Source organism: Acyrthosiphon pisum, chromosome X (assembly GCF_005508785.2).
Source record: "Acyrthosiphon pisum isolate AL4f chromosome X, pea_aphid_22Mar2018_4r6ur, whole genome shotgun sequence".
In the NCBI taxonomy this organism is placed as follows: Eukaryota; Metazoa; Arthropoda; class Insecta; order Hemiptera; family Aphididae; genus Acyrthosiphon; species Acyrthosiphon pisum.
The window spans coordinates 123,035,931-123,055,594 of NC_042493.1; the positions used below are offsets into that span (position 1 = coordinate 123,035,931).

The 19,664-nt window shown below is 32.5% G+C and overlaps 1 protein-coding gene across 1 annotated transcript; it reads left to right on the plus strand.

Moving 5' to 3' along the window:
• Nucleotides 1-1,922: 1,922 nt before the first annotated feature.
• Nucleotides 1,923-19,363, plus strand: LOC100575376 (probable serine/threonine-protein kinase DDB_G0282963). Its single transcript, XM_003245164.4, has 4 exons — nt 1,923-2,320; nt 9,846-10,058; nt 14,175-14,248; nt 15,689-19,363. The coding sequence occupies exon 4, from the start codon at nt 15,888-15,890 to the stop codon at nt 18,141-18,143; it is 2,256 nt and encodes a 751-aa protein (XP_003245212.1). The 5' UTR covers nt 1,923-2,320; nt 9,846-10,058; nt 14,175-14,248; nt 15,689-15,887; the 3' UTR covers nt 18,144-19,363.
• Nucleotides 19,364-19,664: the final 301 nt, after the last annotated feature.

A 19,664-nucleotide genomic window follows, 5' to 3' on the forward strand; every position in this document is an offset into this window, starting at 1 on the left:
TTTTTTTAAAATAAAACACCTATCGTAGTATAGGTATACTAAAACCAATAGGTACATTCACCGCTCCGATCAGTATCTTAAATGATAATAATAATATTGAAAATAATGAATATTATTTAAAAATATTATGTACCTAGTTTAAATAAGCACTTACTGCATTCTACTGTCTATGTGTTTCACACTATTTCTCTATAATCGAGAAAACAAGGTATAGCTATTAAGATAAAGATATTAGACAGAACAGAACAGTTATAGGGGTAACTATTATTGAGAAATTAAACATATTATTAATTTACCGAGTATCCAATACACTATGCACAATATTAATTAATAGTTATTATTATAAGAAATAATAGAATAAGAAACAATTATCGCAGGTATTATTATAAATTATTATTGAAAAATGTATCAGATTTTTAACTAAGTCAAGTTATTTTTTTCTTATTAATTTGTTACTTTTACAAGTCAATTTTAAAACTGTAACTTCCAATTTTCTTAATCAACTTAACGTGTTTATACTACAATATAAAGAGTTCAGAAACAAAATTTGTCAGTGCCTCTTTTTCGCAAATCACATGGATTTATTTGCTAAACTTGTCAGTATCCATTGATCCGATCAGCTTAGTTTTGGACCGTGGTTTGTCCGCCATGTCGTTGTAAATGCTGCTAAATAATTTCCACGTATGTTTGTGATTGCCGTCAGATATAATTATAATTGACGTTTATTTCCAACAACTGACAGATTCACGTCTGTTACTTTTTAAATCGGTGCGGTACATACAGAGTGTTCCGTGAGCATAGATCTCCGTTAGTAGTAAAGGCGGCGAGCCCGGACAAAAACCGGCTATTTGCCGTCTTACCTAAAAAATTAATAAAAAACACGAGATGAATGAAATAATATGTGTGTAGTCCTTGTCTCTGTGAGTCTAATAAAAAAAAAATAGATTTATGATATATTTATTATCTCAGGAGATGTCACAATAGGTAAATCTTCGCGGAACACTATAATAATATATATTATGATAAGTTCGGTGTCATCGCTTCTAGTACAATACAATCCATAAGTTATGTAGGTAGGTACTTTTGTGTGTGACATACGGTCTCCATATAAGTTGACAGATGAAGTTAGAAATTTTATTACATCATATTATAGAACGACATACTATCTGAATAATATTCTGCTTAGAAATATGAAATAAAAAATGTATGTTGTCATTCAAAGGCGTAAGAAAACTTGAAATATTAAAACGATAAAAAAATAATATATTTTATTTTATGAACCATATATTATTTTCAAAAATATTAATGTTTTTTTTTCTGAAACAATGAGTGTCTTGTGTTAAACGGATCACCTGAATTCGTGCCTGGTACTATTCAACGGTGTTCGTCAATTTCAACAATATTTCTAGACCCCCTGAAATATTTTTTATTTAAATATAATTTAAATCTTTTGCACCAGTGAATTTATCACAAATTAAAAAGTTATAAATCTTTTGCGCCAGTGAATTTATCACAAATATTTATAGGTATACGTCGATTGCGCCAGGAAAATGTTATATCGAAAATATTCAGTTTACCATTATTAGATATTTTAATTATGAATAATTATGTAATATAATATAATATGAATAAATGGTAAGACGAATTTCCGAGACGAATATACTAGGGCGTGGCACATCAAACGTAATCAAATGATTTTTATAAAGAAATTGTCATTCCTTTAAGCTTAGATCGTACAAATTCATAATTCACAAATTTACATTACGCAACAATAATCGGTATCTATAGTGACCTAGATTCCACCGAGTATTACGCAACAATAATTGCATCTCGATCATCCACGAACATAACGTGATACAATAATCGTCCAATTACAAACACTTACCGGTATTATAATATGGAAGGACACTCGAGACAATTATGTTATCGAGGAACAAATTAGTGGGGATGACAAGACTTCGCTATGCTTTATTAAATTGTACATAACTCCTACGCGGAGACGACCATCTCGGCATAGTCTCATTGCTCCGGGCACACACACACATCTATTTCAGTATACTCTGCGGACACTCTTCGGACACTCTTCGGATCACTTGGACTATTCGGCGGACTACTTCCCTGTACAATGGTTTCACTGCAGTACGATACGGCCAAGAGGCTGTATTCGACGAAGGCAAAGCACAAAGTCCTACGTCCGCGTAAAATGATTTCGTCACGCCTCCGTACACTAACCGCACCGCCACTCTTTTCTCATTTAAAAGTCAAATTAATTCATTTCTGTACGAAAAATCTTACTATATTGCGTCGATTTAAACAACAGGTATGAATTTATATATTGGTGTATTCGTCTTAATATCTGTAATCTAAAAATACTTGTGTTTTTTGCATTACTGTCTACGTTTTTCTCCCGTGTCCTTGATCATTCATGACATCCAGTCATAACATTTTAATATAATATATTTTTAACAAACCAAATAATGCGTAAGGTAAATTACTAAACAATATTATATGAGTAGCGTTTAAGATGGTAACCAAACTTACACAATATGTGTTGAAAACTAAAAACCGTATAATAATAATAATGTGCATCGACGCAAACCAAAGATATTATAATATCATATTATATATTATACACAGTTTGCAGCTAGTCGATGTGAGTGATACACTTTTACACCATCCACTTATAATATAGTAGTGGAATAGAAACTAACATATAAACGTATAAACATCTTATAATTTTCTTTGATACTTATTACCAAGGCTGGGCTAGTTAACGATTTTTTTTTAATTAGTTAAGTTAAGTTATTTTAAAATAATAAAGTTAATTTAAGTTAAAAGTTATTCATATTTGTTTCGTTAAGTTGCTCGTCGAGTTAAAATTTAACTTCGCAAAAAAGTAACTTAACTTAGTTTAAAGTTAACATTTTCTAATTTTGCAAAATTATAAAAATTCCAGACACATAATAATATGGTTTATTAGATAGTTTTTCTTGACGCTCGAGAAAATTATTGTGGAAATTTAAAATGATACATCAAAGTAAAAACCTCATTAAAAAAAATTTCAATATTTTTCGGACGACAATTATTTAGATATTTTTGAATAAAATGAACTTGAAGTTAACACGTTAATCTTAAAAAAGTAACTTCTTAGTTATTAAGTTAATAATTAATTAAAAAAAAAAGGAATGAGTTAATAAATTAACTTAAATAAAATTAAGTTAACGTTCTAACTTAATTTTAACTCGTTAATGCCCGACCTTGCTTATTACTCCCAGGTTTTCTCTTCTTTAGTTTCTATTCCACTACAATATACTAAAGACATTTTTAAACAATGTGTCATGTTCAAGTGTAAAAGCCTTAAACTGCCGTAGTTAAAATAGACGATTGGAAACAATTAATGTTGAAATAAAAATAATCTACAATACGTCTTAATTTAATTACCAAGTCTATGGTTCATTACTAAATTATTTATTTTTGTAATGGTAAGTTACTGACTTCAGAACCTTATGTTTATTTTTTAACTTTTCGTCGTAATTGAATCATGGTGTTTTTAGTACTTCAATATCGTCTGGTGCAATTTATTGCTATTGCATAACATTTTTGATTCCAATATATTTTTTTTTTACCTGCATTTTGAAGTGCAATAATTTACGTGTACAACATATTACACGCATATCCCTATTCTGTATTCAATAGGTACACGATTTCTAAAGGTATCGTCGGGAACGGTGGGTGGTACCTTTCTCGAGGTCCCGCTGGGAAAAAATAAATTACAACCTGTGTGGGGCTTCTAACATTACTTTACACAATAATACGGTCTGATACGGGGTTGGCGAGCCGTTTCCAAAAACTGAGATACCTTAAATTGACGTTTGACATTTTTAAAGGTGGTCGACCACTATTTCATTTGGAATATTATTTATATTGTTACAAGTAGCCTAACAATGTTCTCCTTTTATTATTTTTCATTCGTGAAATTGTATTTTTTCTTTCGATTGTAAACACTCTACTTATAGTACGTATATGAAACGCAAAAGTGTGTTTAACATCACGCACGCGATCAATTGTTTATTTTATTATTCGTTTTAATACGATCGACCGACATCTTTCGACCAGAATATTTAGGTCTGTATAAGCACTGTCGTATATTGTAGAAGGTTGTCACTGTAATATTATTTAACGTACACAATATAGGTGGAAATCAATTTGGCAATTTAGATAGCAATATAGGTTAGGCCAACGAAGCAAGATGTGCCGAGGTAGGTAGCAATGATATTATTCTTTATAACACCGCAGGCACGGGCAGTACCGTTGTCGCAGAGTGATTCGGCTAGGACGTATGTACGATGATCGAGGGTGTGAAACGTCGATCGTAGTATGGGCTAGGCAATCTGAATTTGCCAAGTGTTTTATTTATGTTTGTCTTGCGATTTGATAAAAGTGTTTCCTACCTCAAAACCCGAGTTGAATATTGTTTTAAAATCTTCTTCGTTCTTACATTTGATATTGGAACAGTGCACCTTAGACACGCATACCTATATAGTCGATGAGGTTTATTGCAAACCGAACAGTGCTCCGGTTGTGGGGCCGTAATAGTCATTCCAATTTAGGAAACGGACGTATAATCGACAAACGCATACCATCGTGCCTCAAAGGTTAACAGTGCTGATCTGAACTTATTCTAGAGACAGTCATTGGCCTTGATCGTACGAAGGTAAGGCGTAGGTTTTGCCGTGTGTCACTTTCGATACCGGCGATACCACGTTACTAAGTAGTAATGCTTTGAAACTTTATTGTATTTTTTTTTTTGACGAGTGAATGCATCTTGCTGTTGCAAAAAATAGTTTAAAATTAAAAATTCTCAGTAATTTTCAAAAGCGTTGGGAAAAGTAAAAAAAAAAATTAAAGAAATTGGGAATTATTACGTAGTGAGTTTTTGACAAAGTCGATTTTGTTGTTTGGTAGAACTAAAAAATTAATATTCACTGAAATTTTATACTAGTAGCTTTCATACGCTATAAAATTATTAAAATATTTTTTCACTTTTCAAGCTATTATTAGGCATATGAAAATGTTAATTTGTACTAGTCAATAGTTTTTTTTTAAATTATTGTCAATAAAAAATTCTTTGCTCAGTCATAGAACTTGAAAACTCATTGCAAACTTGTGCTTGATATGCGTATGTACTATGTGTCTATGTATAATGCAAAATATGTCCACGTTTAACACCCCCCCCCCCCTTCCAATCATGAATCTGTAAATTACAAGAATAAATCAATGATGACCGATTACCGCCCAAATTCGTTAGTACTATTGCGTCCCAAATATCCAAGTATACCTATAAGTCTAAGCATTAATTCGGTGCCCAAAATAACGTATTCACGCGTAAAAATAAAATGGTTCTATAAAAAATAAAAACGTCCTACGAATATGTTGTTAATTTTTTACATATTATTACATTTATCTCACCTTTGAAATGTTAGTCGCGAGTTTTGGAAAATTATTTGTATTAATATATCACAAAAATATAATAGTAATATTTTTGGAAGTTTGAAATTTTTTTACTGACCAAACTAATAATACATACATTTCTTAACGGTTGGGTAATCTTAAAATTAAAATACACTTGCATGTGATGTATAAAATAGTTAATTCAATTTTTTATGAAAACATTATATCGTTAGAATATTTCCGCAAAATTGTTGTTAGCTCTAGACAATGCGCTGTAGTATTATATTATTTATAAGACATTAAAGATTCGTAAGACGTAAAAGTTGTTGTTGTACACTAAGTGTATTTAAAATATTGATTAACAGTATAATATTTTACAATGTATAGAAATAAAATCATTTTTTTAGAAATAACAAAAAAACTATCTGTATCAGTCAAGGTTGCAAACAAAAAAAAATTTTTTTTTGTTTAATAAACATTTTCTGGCAAATATTACAATTGTGATTTTTAGATTCTTTAGTTCGTCTAGTTCGTATCTTGAAAATTTATATGACAATGTGACTGACATCCTAAATTATTGTTTGAAAATAAGACAAATAATTATGTTTTAAAGGCTATAAAAATAAAACGTGGTATGTTTTGAACGTTGATGTATTAAATGTTTAAAACAAGAGGTCATGTTTAAAATATTTAAAATTTATAACTAATTGTCATACTATTAATTAAACCCGCATTCCGGATAGGTACCCATTTAAAATTATTATACTTTTCGATAGGTGGGCTATATTATCTGGAACCGAATCTTTATTTTTATTTTTTTTTTTTGAACCAAATCGTTACCGCTATTTTATTTTTGGAGAACCAATACCGGAACCGATACCGACAAATTCAGAAGCTTCCTGACCCTGCGGCATACTTGTTGTTCTGGACATGGTATAAGAAATATGATGTATGCTGAATGATAAGATTTCGCATTTTTTTTTTTAAGGGGCAATATCTAATTTATCTAGGTAATTAACGATAAACACAAGGTGACGTCACATGTATATATTTATTATTAGGTATGCAATGCAGCATGCACAAAGACACAAGGCCATACACATGCGCGATCTAGGACTAAAACACGGTTCGTGCAGAGCTTTTTTCTTATTTCTTATACTATGGAACTGTCAACTGAATATTAAACTGTGTCGATATTTGGCAACTCACGTGGTGAGTGGTCCGCTTTATGATATTTTGTTTATTCAACTTATTTATATAATATATAACAGATTTTAATGGCACAGAAATAATGTTTGGGTGCAAATGTGGTCGATATCTCATTCGGCGGAGAAGAGTATTTGTGGAAAAGGGCAAAGTGGAAAAAAAAAGGTACCTATGCTTTTGGGGGAAACGTGACACGTCACTCAAAGTTTGAAGGAGGGCGTTTCTGACGAACTAAGCATAGTTGTCTCCACAGCCTAAACGATGACACTCGTCGAGCGAAAAAATATAAAAGCAATATAATGATGTTGATAATGTTATTGTTATTGTGCGCACGCAAACATTGGGCACTGTTGTTCAGGTGGTTTTATTGTTCAAATCCACCCTAACCGGAGATTATGGCGCCAGAGCACTTAACGCTTTATATCGAACAAAAAAAAAACTTTCTTATTATAATAACATTGAACACTGGAGAATAACAATGATAATAGTAATATAATTTTTCAAAGCCAAACCGATTGTTTGCTTAGAAGCAAAACGTATTTATTTGTTTGAACTGGCGTTTAAACTATTAATTTTTTAAATCAAAGTTGCCTAAAACTGTACGTTTCAGCCGAATTAAATGACCATGCTTTGATAAAGTAGTTGATATTCATCGATATTAATTTAAAAACTAATTACAGTTTAAAAAAATCAATCGTACAATATGTGGAATAAAATATCATACTTCAATAGTTACATAATTTCACGATAGGTACCTACTTATTATTAATTTATAACAATAATAATGTAGTTTAAACAATATATATATTATATTAATTATGAAATAATCGTGGTTGGCTTAATCCAGAGGTATTCAAACTTTTTTATGACAGGGCTCCTTTGTGTGTTCACAATATATTTTTGGCTACCAATTATTAAAAAAAAATTGTTATGAAATTTTTTTTAAAAATATGAATACAACATGACCAGGTTATAATAGCAGTAACTTTAGTACTAGAAACAAAACTTCAAATAGTCATGTAATCCAAATTCAATTTTTGTTTCATTGTCGTTTCCATCATCGGTTTAATGTTGATAAATATTACGAGACCTTAATTAATTTATATTTTCGCTGCTTTGACGCAGCTCCCTTCTCCAACTCTAGCGACACCCCTGAGAGTCTCGACACACAGTTTGAATATCAGTTTGAAACCTTAAACCATAATTAATTATAACAATGTATATACTTATACTTATATTATCAATAGGGCTGTGAATAAAATTTCCTAAAAATTTCATAGGTTAACATAAAACATTGAATTCATCATAAATATATTATTATGTCATTTAAATCTAATACCCCTGCCCGATTTTAGTTTTTGGGCAAACTATTCCTATCAGATAATGTTATGATGTATACCAAATTTGATTGCTGTCGTCTGTTTGCTTAAACTTGCTATTTAAGTTTAGGATCCGTAACGATAATATAGGTATTATTACAATAGGTGCAAATTTGTAAGTGTATCGAGTGGTGTTGTGGCATCTCACCTATAATTTGGAGTGAAAAAAAAATGTTAATTCCACAGGTAGGTACTAAAATTTCGACCTGTGCAAAACAAACGTAAACGCTTCCGATATTATTTTACGAGCAAATTTTATTTTTCAATAATACGTCTTGATTTTATTACACACATTTTCTGTCCCGATTTTAGTATAAAATAATTACACAACTATTTTTCTGTGTGATAGGCTATCATTTTTATCGCTTAAGTGTTTGGATTATTTTAAATACATATTTTGTAATTTTGACATACTGTTCTGGCAAAGCGTACGATATATAATTTAATATTTTCCCAACTACCTCTAATCATAGTTGGAATTTTTAATTTATTCATTTTTATTGCATATAATACCGCCAAGTATAATAATATCGTGCGCATTATATTAATCTGGCTTTGTTTTATTTATTCTATAATGTCGGTGGGATTAACATAATCATTTAAGGGGTGGGCGGGTTTAGGAAATTAATTTTTGCAAGTTAAATTCAAATGTGTATACTTGTGGATTAAGCATTGAAGTAATATCCGGTCTTAAAATCAACTACCTGTATACCGGTGGGATTTGTACGCGCTTACGAAGACTTATATAAGAATAATTTACAGCGTAAATTTTAAGCCGTTGAGCGACGTATTCGTAGGTATATAAAATACGGTATAGATACGCATCCCCGTCATTCGCGAGTTTTATTGATCTGGTGCCGTTACCGTGACGACCGCCCGGGATACCTCCGGTATATAATATTATTATTATCATCGTCGTCGTCGTAAGACGCAGCCGTGACGTATCGGGGTTCCAGGGTTTTATCGTTAAAGGCAGAGGCCGGTAATCCCAACTCTTGTCGAGACCGTGGTATCTGCGCCGCCGCCGAATTCCTGCCGAATCACAACCCCCCGGGCGGAGCGACCGCGAGCCACCACCACCGTCACCGCAAACTCAAACCTCACCGCCACCGCCGCCGACAGCTCTGACCGCACCACCACCACTACCACCAACTCCAACCCCACCACCCCGTGAGTGCCGCCCGTAGGTTGCGGGCGCCCGTCGCGCGTCCGCAGCGAAATCATTTCTGATCTCGACGACAGAACCGTCTCGAAACTCTTCGGTCGTAGTTGTAGGTAGTCGTCTTCGCGCACCTTCGCATCACTGTCGTTTTCGCTTTCAACCGCCGTTTTCGCTTTCAGTCGTCGCCTAGCTACCGTATAGACACCTACTCCGCTCCTTCGCTTACGACCATAACCCTCTCCGTGAGATTGCCGTTCATTACATCCGTACCTACCCGTAGCTACGAACACCGGTTGCGTGTGGCCGGGTGGCGATTTCCGCGTCGCCGTTTCACCCCCACGAAATGTATCCGCTCGAATCGTACCACGATCGTCGTTTTCCCGTCACAGCCACCAGTAGAGCGCGCCCGTTGCTCCGAAAATCGCGATAAATAGTAGACGGATAGAGGACTCCCGTCGGCGATCGATTGATCGAACTTATCTCCGAATTTTTCGTCCGTCTCATATCCACCGTCCCGAGTAGTCCAACGGTCGAATAGGTTCGCGCGCATCGGTTTCCCCGCTCCCCGACCTTTGATCGTTCGGCGCTCTTGAACGGCCGGTCGTCACATCACAATTTGTAAACTAACCTAACCTACATATTTGCAGATTTCGCTAGCTCGCAGATCGCCGAGCATCGGCATAGGTCGAACGATTTTTTATCCGTTTAAAAACACATCGATCACCGGCGATACGTCTTAGCAGCCTCCGTCCGACGACCATGTGAACCCTATCGGGCACATCGATCTCCGCCGTACGCCGGTGTCGGTCTGCGACCCACGTGGGCCACCGACTCCGCTGCCACTGCGCACTGAAGATCAGGTAAGAATAAACATTTGTAAATAAATACGGATCGCGTATTATCTCGACTTTTCGACTGTTTTATTCAAAACAGTACATTATGATAACTATTTTAGTTCGTTATTGTGTGGTCACACACTATAATATCTATTTGTGTGTTTTGATTGTCAGGTAAATGGTATTTTATAAAGTATGATCGATTTGATATAAATATTTTGTGTGCAGATACATGATTCTATACAATTATTAACGACCAAATGATTTTTTACCCACAAAATTTGAGCGTTAGTGTGTATCCATAATTGACCCAACATGTGTAATTTGCACTAAAATTCAAATCGATCATTCTTTGATAGTACACATTTCAATAGCATAATAGTAAGATATTTAGATAATTTGTCAAACTAACTGTAAACCTAATAATAATGCGTATTATTGGCCCAAACACATAATGCCTATACCTATCATTTCATTAACTCATTCACTCAGACACTGTTTTACGGTTAAACATATTATATAATATTATTATAATTTATGCATTTATGGCAGTGGGTAGTTAGAAATCTCGAAAAATTATTATTGTCATTCGAGTCCATCGAGTTTCAACGTCAACGAAAGTGTCGACGAAAAAATCGTAATAAACTTAATACCTACTCGTTTTGGTGAATATTATTACAAACTCCCACATCCACAAACTCCCGTTTCAAATGTATAATCGCATCTCATCAGTTTCGCTTTTTTATTATGGTCCACGGCTACACGTTAACCCAAGAAAACCGGTGGGGGGCTTTTCCCTCCACACCCCATACATCACTAGAAATGTAAGAAAATACATGTTGAAATGAGGTGTATAAAATATAAATACTTAATATTGTTTATGTCATAATCAACGAGTAAATGTATAGTATAGTACATAGGTCTACAACTATAGTTTTACAATAATTTTGTGAGTTGGCTAGTATTTTCCTAAAAAGATTAATAAGAGGACAAAAAATAATTTAAATTTAAATTCTTTGCTGAATATATTATTTGGTACTTGACAACAGTTCAAAATTATGTCTATCAAAATGCCTTAACTCTTAAATACCTATTTGTATTATGTATAGTGCTAGTGGCATGCTGATAATAGCAATTACCATTACTTTATTTCAACGGCCACGGGCAGCGGTGAGCACACAGAGTAATATTACTCTGTAGTGCAGTGGACAGAGGGCGCTGTGGGTGGCGGTGCTGTGGGTAATCGATATGGTATAGGAGATATTGTAATAATAATATCTTGGAGCTGACTGAAAACGTTGCCGCTTCAAAAGTGTTGCGCATGCGCAGTTTCGATTATTTTGTGTTTGCGCGTGTGTGCATTTTAACGCGTACACGAGTGCACCTCAGCGAAAATCGGTTGTCTCCGCCGGGGCGCTATTAGTTAGGTTAAAAATGATCATGTATATTGTACGCGCATGCGCATAAAGTAATTGGTGTGCCGAGCTGTTACCGATGGAATGTGCAGCAGCGTTGCGCAGCGTCCAGCGGTTCACCTGTCCTGTGGGCGGCTACTTTATTTTCAATCAATTATCCGATGCAGCGCCATTTATAATTCATATATTATTATTCTTACAACATTTTCGGAATTCAAATTTTTTTTTTAATTATTCTGATTCAGATCATTTCGATTACTTTAACTTGATAAAATGATGTAATCGTTAAACAAAAATGATTAATATGACAATAATTCTACATTTTTCCCCTCAATCTTCAAGGGAGGCACTGCCAACTAACAACTATATAATTATCTTGAACGTTTTACAATTTACTGACTTTCTTGATCATCAGACATTATGTACCTAACCTACTGCTTGGATGGTCGAATAACTCCATAATATTATTATGTGTAGGTACGTTCAGTATATTAAATTAAATATATGTGTGTATAAGTGCATTGGCGACGGCGAACATTCCCGGCTACAGAATATATTATAGAAATCGGCTTATAGATCGCATCCCATATTAATTTATGATTCTGTAAAAAAAAGTCGTTTTAACGAAAAAAAAAAGATCTTTATCATCAATTTTAATGATTTCAATAAAACTCTGCGACGGAGGAGGGCTTCTCGGCGTGAACGTAACCGATTTCCCCGTACGATAAAAATATTATTTTATGTTGTCCCTGCAGGTGCAACTATTGTTGTTGGTTTGAGATCCCCAGCCACTATAATAATATGTAGTTGTGGCGTCGGACACGTAACAATTGTCGCGGAGTTTGTATCTTATGTCTAGCGATTCAATGCAGGTACACAACTAAGCACTAAACCTCTTCAAAAAAAAAAAAAACCAATATATAATTTCTTACATTCGAGAGATTTTCTCTTGGCATTATTTACCTGTGGCATCGCATGCGTCAGTTAAAAAATAACTTTCTTTAATAAAATATATTTTTACATTAATAGTGTCACTGACATTTTTAACAATATATTATATTATTATAGTAAGAAGAATTCGATAAAAGATTAAATCACAAATAATATTTATGACGTGGGTATCCACATAACTTATACACTTTATTAATTTATCCAATTAGGAAAATAAATTACCTTGGACATATTTATTGAAATTAAACTTCAATATACATAGTACCGAAAAGAATGCGTATTGCGAGTAAGCGGGGATGAAGTAAAACTTCTTTACAGAGGGTAGGTATGAAAAAAAAACCGTCACGGTCGGCCGTCCAGACACACCCGTTTCTATGGTCTGTTTTGTATGAAAAAAAAAAACGTATTAGAAAAAAAATGTTAAAAAGATCTGTTCTCTGACCGGAATCGAACCAGCAACATCGAGGTTGATAGCACGTAGTATTGACCATTACGCTATCTATCTTGTCATGATGGCCGACCATGACGGTTTTTTCGTACCCTCTGTTAAGAAGTTTCACTTCAATAAATATTATCGCTGTACACTGCGATAGTGCGGTATTCTTGCTACAAGAAACATCTTTGCTAAACTCATATTCACTGATACGATAGACTATACAAGTCTACTACCTTTTTATGGTCCGTAAACGACGTACTTAAAACTATACAAACGTTATTATTATTATTATTATTGTTATTATTATCTTAACGGAGTTACTTATTACACATTTTACGATAGTGATAATTAATTATATTATGTTGTCTCTGCAGGTGAAAACTATAAATTGTTCGCCCAGTGGTTTGAGATCCCTAGCCATTATTATAATACGTAGTTGTTAGTTGTTGCGTCGTGCATGTAACAATTGTCACAAAGTTTATATCTTATATGCGGGGCTCGTAAATTCATGCCCTAAAAAATGCTTAAATAACCATGCATTTATGCACTCAAAATTGGTAAAATATGCGTTGAAATATGCACGATGTGAAGTAAAACGCTTGTTTACAGAGGGTAGGTACGAAAAAAACCATCACGGTCGGCCGTCACGACAGACCCGTTTCTATGGTTTGTTTTGTATAAAAAAAAATAAATATGTCAGAAAAAAATGCTAAAAAGCTGGTTCCTCCGAACGGAATTGAACCCGCAACATCGAGGTTGATAGCTCGTAGTATTGACCATTACGCTATCTATCTTGTCATGATGGCCGACCATGACGGTTTTTTCGTACCCTCTGTTAAGAAGTTTCACTTCAATAAAGATTATCGCTGGTTACGACACACATAATAGTCTAATGGTCAACGGTCAATATCATGCTACCAACTACGACGTTGCTGGTTCGATGCCGGTCTAACAACCAGCTTTTTACAATTTTTTTTTGTGATAAAAATTTCACTTTCTGTGCGCACTCGCAACACGCAGTTTTTTGTATTTTGTTTTTATCCAGTTATATCCGTTTATGCTGCATAGTTTGTATTCGGTTTACAAATGTTTTTTTTTCATATAACTGCGGTAGTGCGGTATTCCTGTTACTAAACTAAATAAAAAATTTCAAAATTATTAGTACCTACTAATGATTCATTAAAATTCTTTGATTAACTTTTATTTACTGATACGGTAGGCTCTAAAAATCTACAACCTTTTTATAGACCGTAATTGATATTCTTAAAACTATGCAAACGTTATTATCCTAATGGAGTTACCTAATATAAATTATAAATGGATTTTTTTTTTTTATAGGTTATCGTCAGACAAATTCCATATTGTTGGCAATTGTATTTGGATCACTTATATGAAAGATACGCAATCGTCAAGTAAGTTTTTTTTTAGTCTTTTTAGTTTTATACAGTGGACAAATATTTGATAAATGCCGTATAATTTGACTTATTTATACACAGTGGAACCTTATTGATAACTAAGTTGGGGGCAAAAAAAATGTTTGAGAAAAATATTGTTTGTACATTTTAATATGCAAAGGACAAGATATTACTTCGAGTTATCGACAGTTCTACTTATAGACGTTTTTGAGCTATCGAGGTTCTACTGTGTATAGAAAATAATAAATTGTCATTACGATGATTGAAAAACAATCAAATTCTTCGTTAATAAAAAGATTCGATAGCCGACAGTTTTCTTTCAGGTTTTATAAAATTACTTATATTATCTATATACATAAATAATACGTCGTTATTAGATGGTAAGTTTTTGACAAAATAACGGTCAATATCTAATAATCCAAACAAGTTCTGAATAAATAGATATATGATATAATATTTTAGCCTTTTTCAGTTGATGATATTGAATAGGTTAACAAAGTATAATAAGTAGGGCTTGGATTTATATGTAAATACATATTTTCTCTGCGACATGATAAACTAATTTCGGCAAGTGATAAATTTGTTTCACTAGATTTTTGATAAAATGAGCTATATTTGATTTCACATATTTTTACATATTTTGTCATAAATACATGTTTTTACATATTTCAAAATTATTTAATTTTTTCTCACATATTTAGACAATTATACTGTTTTAATGTCTTTTCTTCAGAGTTAAAATAATTGGAAGGTTATCATGACTATATATTATACCGACGATTTTTTTAATTCAAAAATTTTAAAGTGCATGTTATTATTAATTGTACCCAAGCAAGGTAATTAGATAACTATAGATAAATACGCATTTTTTTATCACATTTTATTTTATTGTTAATTATTATTAAGATTTTATGACAATATCGGCGATCTTTTGGATTCGAAAGTTTGAAAATGAATGTTAATAAATATTGGTATTTAATATAATTAGATAAATATACATTTTTTATTATATTTTATTATATTATTAATTATTATTATTATTATTATTTTTTTTTTTTACTACATATTTTGAATTCTTTAGCACATTTTTATGTACATATTTTTATTGGATAAGTACATACTTTGGTTATATAAATACATATAAATCCGAGCCCTAATAATAAGTGTATTTATGATAATTTGGGAATACCATTGTATTATAGGTACAATTGATTTTTTTTTGTCATTACCATTTATTAGTCACGTAAATATAAAGTAACAATTTCGTTATTCACCTTACAGTTGGGGAAAAATCAATAAGACTCTTTCAGTAATTTTAAATTAAGATTTATTATATAAAAATATATTTTTTAACAGGATAATTCATTGATTATAAAACACCATCTAAATTAATATTGTGCATTTAAAATTAAAAGTTTTTTTTTACAATTTTCCCAGGTGATCAAGAAATTAAATATGATTCCTAAAATGCCTGCATAATTATCCAGCTTTTCCAATATTCGTATGGTATATTCGTAATTTACAATAAGGCGTAGAACAAGATTTCGTTCAAAACTATATAAATACTAGATAAACACCGATTAAGCAATATAACAATATATCATATTAAGTAACGAAGTGTCCAGTACCTAGTATAATGTCAAACGAGAGAAGGTCTGTCAGAAATAACGCCCTAACTGAGTTTTCATACGGAACAAACGAAAATCAGCACACTGGAGTATATCTGAATAATGAATATTTAGATGGCATTTCTATTATGGTGTCGCCGAATAATTCAGAAAGAAATAGCGAAACTATAAACGATAACACGGAAGTGGTACATACATTAAGTCAATTAAATCAACCCCAACAAAACTCGGCAACAACACCACGTCCATTAATTCACACCGACGGTTCAAATGAAACACCGCTATCGTTGAATGTAGAATGTAATGAACCAGTCGTAAAATCGTATTATGGAAACAACATGGATAATGTCGTAAATATTCCGAACATAAGAATTAAAAGGCCATCGAACCACGGCAATCAGAATCGACCGTATCTCTCTACAAGCTTGCAGCATAATATGATGCCCGCGGAACAAAGTGAAAGTGGAATGTTTTCTCCATATAGGATTGGAAACGGTAGCCCATCTACTTCTAGTGCATCCAGACCACCGGATCAAAACCAATATTGTCATAATAATAATAACGTTCTTCGTGTACAGGAATATCCTAGTTCACCGTACCGTTGCGAATCAGTTATAAAATATTGTAAACCGACAGAAAACCAATTTGAAACCGTCAATACACCAATATGTGATCCGAGGCTAATAAACCGCGATGAAAATACATATATGTTGGATAATTTTGAAGAATTGAAACCAATAATATATACCAATAAAGACGAGGACTTACGAATAGTCAACATGAAATTTAAAAACACGAAAACAAGTTACAAATTTGGTGTTGTAAATGATTCGAATAGCACTGATAACTTTAATATATACACCTTTAAGAGTGAAAGGGACCCACGTCGTACCAAAAACGACCGGGAATCTGAAACATACATAGATTGTAATAATCAATTGAATATTTTGAATACTGAACGATACAAACAATTAAATGTTGGAAAGATGATTGGCGTAATAGATATAAGGAGTGACGATGTGGATGTTGTGAACAATATTGAAACTGCAAGTACTTCTAATGGGGTAGAACAATATAATAAAGAGAAAAGTGAAAAACTCAAGAAGTCAATGGAAGACGACCAAAAAAAATTAACAGAAACTGTAGAAAACATAATTCACTATTTAGATGATGATACAAGTGATCTAAGATGCCCAACAAGAACACTTTCAAAGAAAAATGATGGAATAATTGAAACATATGATTTTAATGATCAAACAAAAAATAAAATTAAAAAAGCAAATGAAAACATTTTAACTGTTGAGAATTCCAATGTTGATAATACGCACCATAATGTTGATAATATTTTTGGACTAACAGGACGATCAGTAACACTTATTGATTTGACGTTTGAGGAGAACACAGCTGATGAAAGTACTAATCAAAATGTTGACACTGGAATGTTTACTTCAAAATTAAAAGACACGATAGAAACGTCTACAGTTAATGAAGAAAAATTGAATAAAATTAACAAGTCTTCAAAAAATTCAGAAAAACTTAACAACGAAAAAAATGAAACCAATGCTGAAAACATAATATTAAATGAAGATTGTTCTTTTGTTGATCAGCGTCAGACATCTAAGAAAAAATCACATAAACACAAATCAAAAAAACGGAATAAATCTACAGACAATAATAAACATTCTGAAATTTATAAAGATGGAAATTCAAGTAAGACTGATTCCAGTGTCTCGACAATCGATTCTGCAATTGAAAATACCAATTCTGAACTGGCAATTAACAGCGGACAAACCAGTGATGAACAAACAAACAATGCAGGAATGCGGACAAAACTATACAAACAGCAAAAAAAAACTGACAAAAATGAATTGATAAGTGAGCCGGATGCGATGGTTCAGCGTGTAAATGAAACTCCTTCTAATATTAACGAGAATTGTATTGATAACACAAGTGAAATAATTGAAAATATCCGAAATGAAGTACTCAGTTTAGTAGAAATTATTAACAGGGAAACCTATGGCGGAGTGCAGTCGAATCCAAATACTTCTACTGGAAGTGCAACACCAGAAACGGACGTAGGTGAAAAAACACACTACACCCACGATCAAATATCAATCAGAGTGCAAGATCCAAACGAAACAACTGAATCGAACTTTCCTAACCAAAATCACAGATCGACGAAAGATATTGAAAAACTCGTTCCCGGTCGACGAGGAACTAATGAAGTTAACATCTACTTGTTACCGAAACCTGAACGTAAGTAAAAAACAGTGATAACACTTTGTTTTTCCTATTCAATAACTCGTTAGTCGTTTCCAATAATTTCTTCTTTTTGTAACTCTGTTCGATGATCACATGCAGTATATTAATTATTATGCGCTCGCGCTTGAGCTTTCATAAAAAATAATATGTTGGTAACTAGCTGGAAATCCTGATTTTTCCCGAATAAAAAAATTGATTTTGGTTTCGGATATCGGTATTTATGTTTTCTGATTTCGTTTTTGTTTTCAATATTGATTTCGGTTTTTAACTGTTTTAACTGGTATTGAAAATCGGTATCCAATATTGGTTTCAAGCCCTGACTTCAGTTCACGGGCAAATCGGATTACAGGCATCGGTGTAATTCGGTCTGTTGACTAATTCGTCCACAGTTGGTATGATTGACTTGTGGTGGATTGGATTATGGATATAGCAATCAGCATATTTTTGAACGTGGAGGTAAATTATACTCTAAACTTTCCCTATATCGCTATGAACAATCTCCGAAACTTTCGTAAAAATCGGTTGAAATGTGTTGTATCTAAAAGCTACAGATACATCATCTCTATGTATAGGCACATTAGGTACATGTTGTTGGACGTTTGAATAACAAACACAAAATTAAATAGTATTTTCTTTTATTTAAAAAATAACTTTGCTAGTATATCAATTGTTTTTTTCTGTAACCAATGACAGTATGACCACCTTATATACAAACAAAAAATGATTCAATCTTCTTCAGCTAGCCTATACCACCAACCTTTATGGGTTGAAAAAAAATTAAGTATACGAGAATACAACCGATATACATTTTATTGAAATCTCACGGGTTGAAAATGAAAAGGTTCTATGTCACAATATCCAATTGTTCAATAGAGTGATTCTTAACTTTAATACCCAATATCTTTTTTTCACGTTATCTTATGAATATAACCATAATTTTAACAAATAAATAAATACAATTATTATCATATACATTGTTAATATTAAGTATTAGACATCCACACATTTTATAAAACCCAAAAAACTGGAAAAAAGTGTAACAGAATGAAAAAGTTCTGTGTATAGGACCTTTTCATTCTTCCAACTAAATGATATGATATACTTAGAACTTTTTTCTTTTTTTGGAATTCCATACAATATTTTTACTTCTTATCAGAGTTACGAACACATGAAACATCAATATTTATAATTAAATTTGTTTTTACATTAATTTAATGTTTAATCAAAAACAATTATAAAAAAGGTAGGTAAGTGGATGTCGATCTGCTGTACAGTAGATTGCAATTGGGTCACTGTATAATGGATGGTAATAAATTTGAATTCAATGATATAATATCATTGTATAAGAAAAACAATTCTGAGCGGAGACGGTATGTCAGTCTAGGTATAAGACATAATATTATATATGGTATTAAAAAAAAATTGACCTATAGTAGGTACCTATAATAAATTCCAAATTAATCATATCACGATATCCATTAGGTACTTATAACGCGTTATACAATATGTAATTTCGTCCAAAT

Coding starts and splice junctions, on each gene's coding strand:
- LOC100575376 (XM_003245164.4), top strand. CDS start 15,888: ATGTCAAACGAGAGAAGGTCTGTCAGAAATAACGCCCTAACTGAGTTT.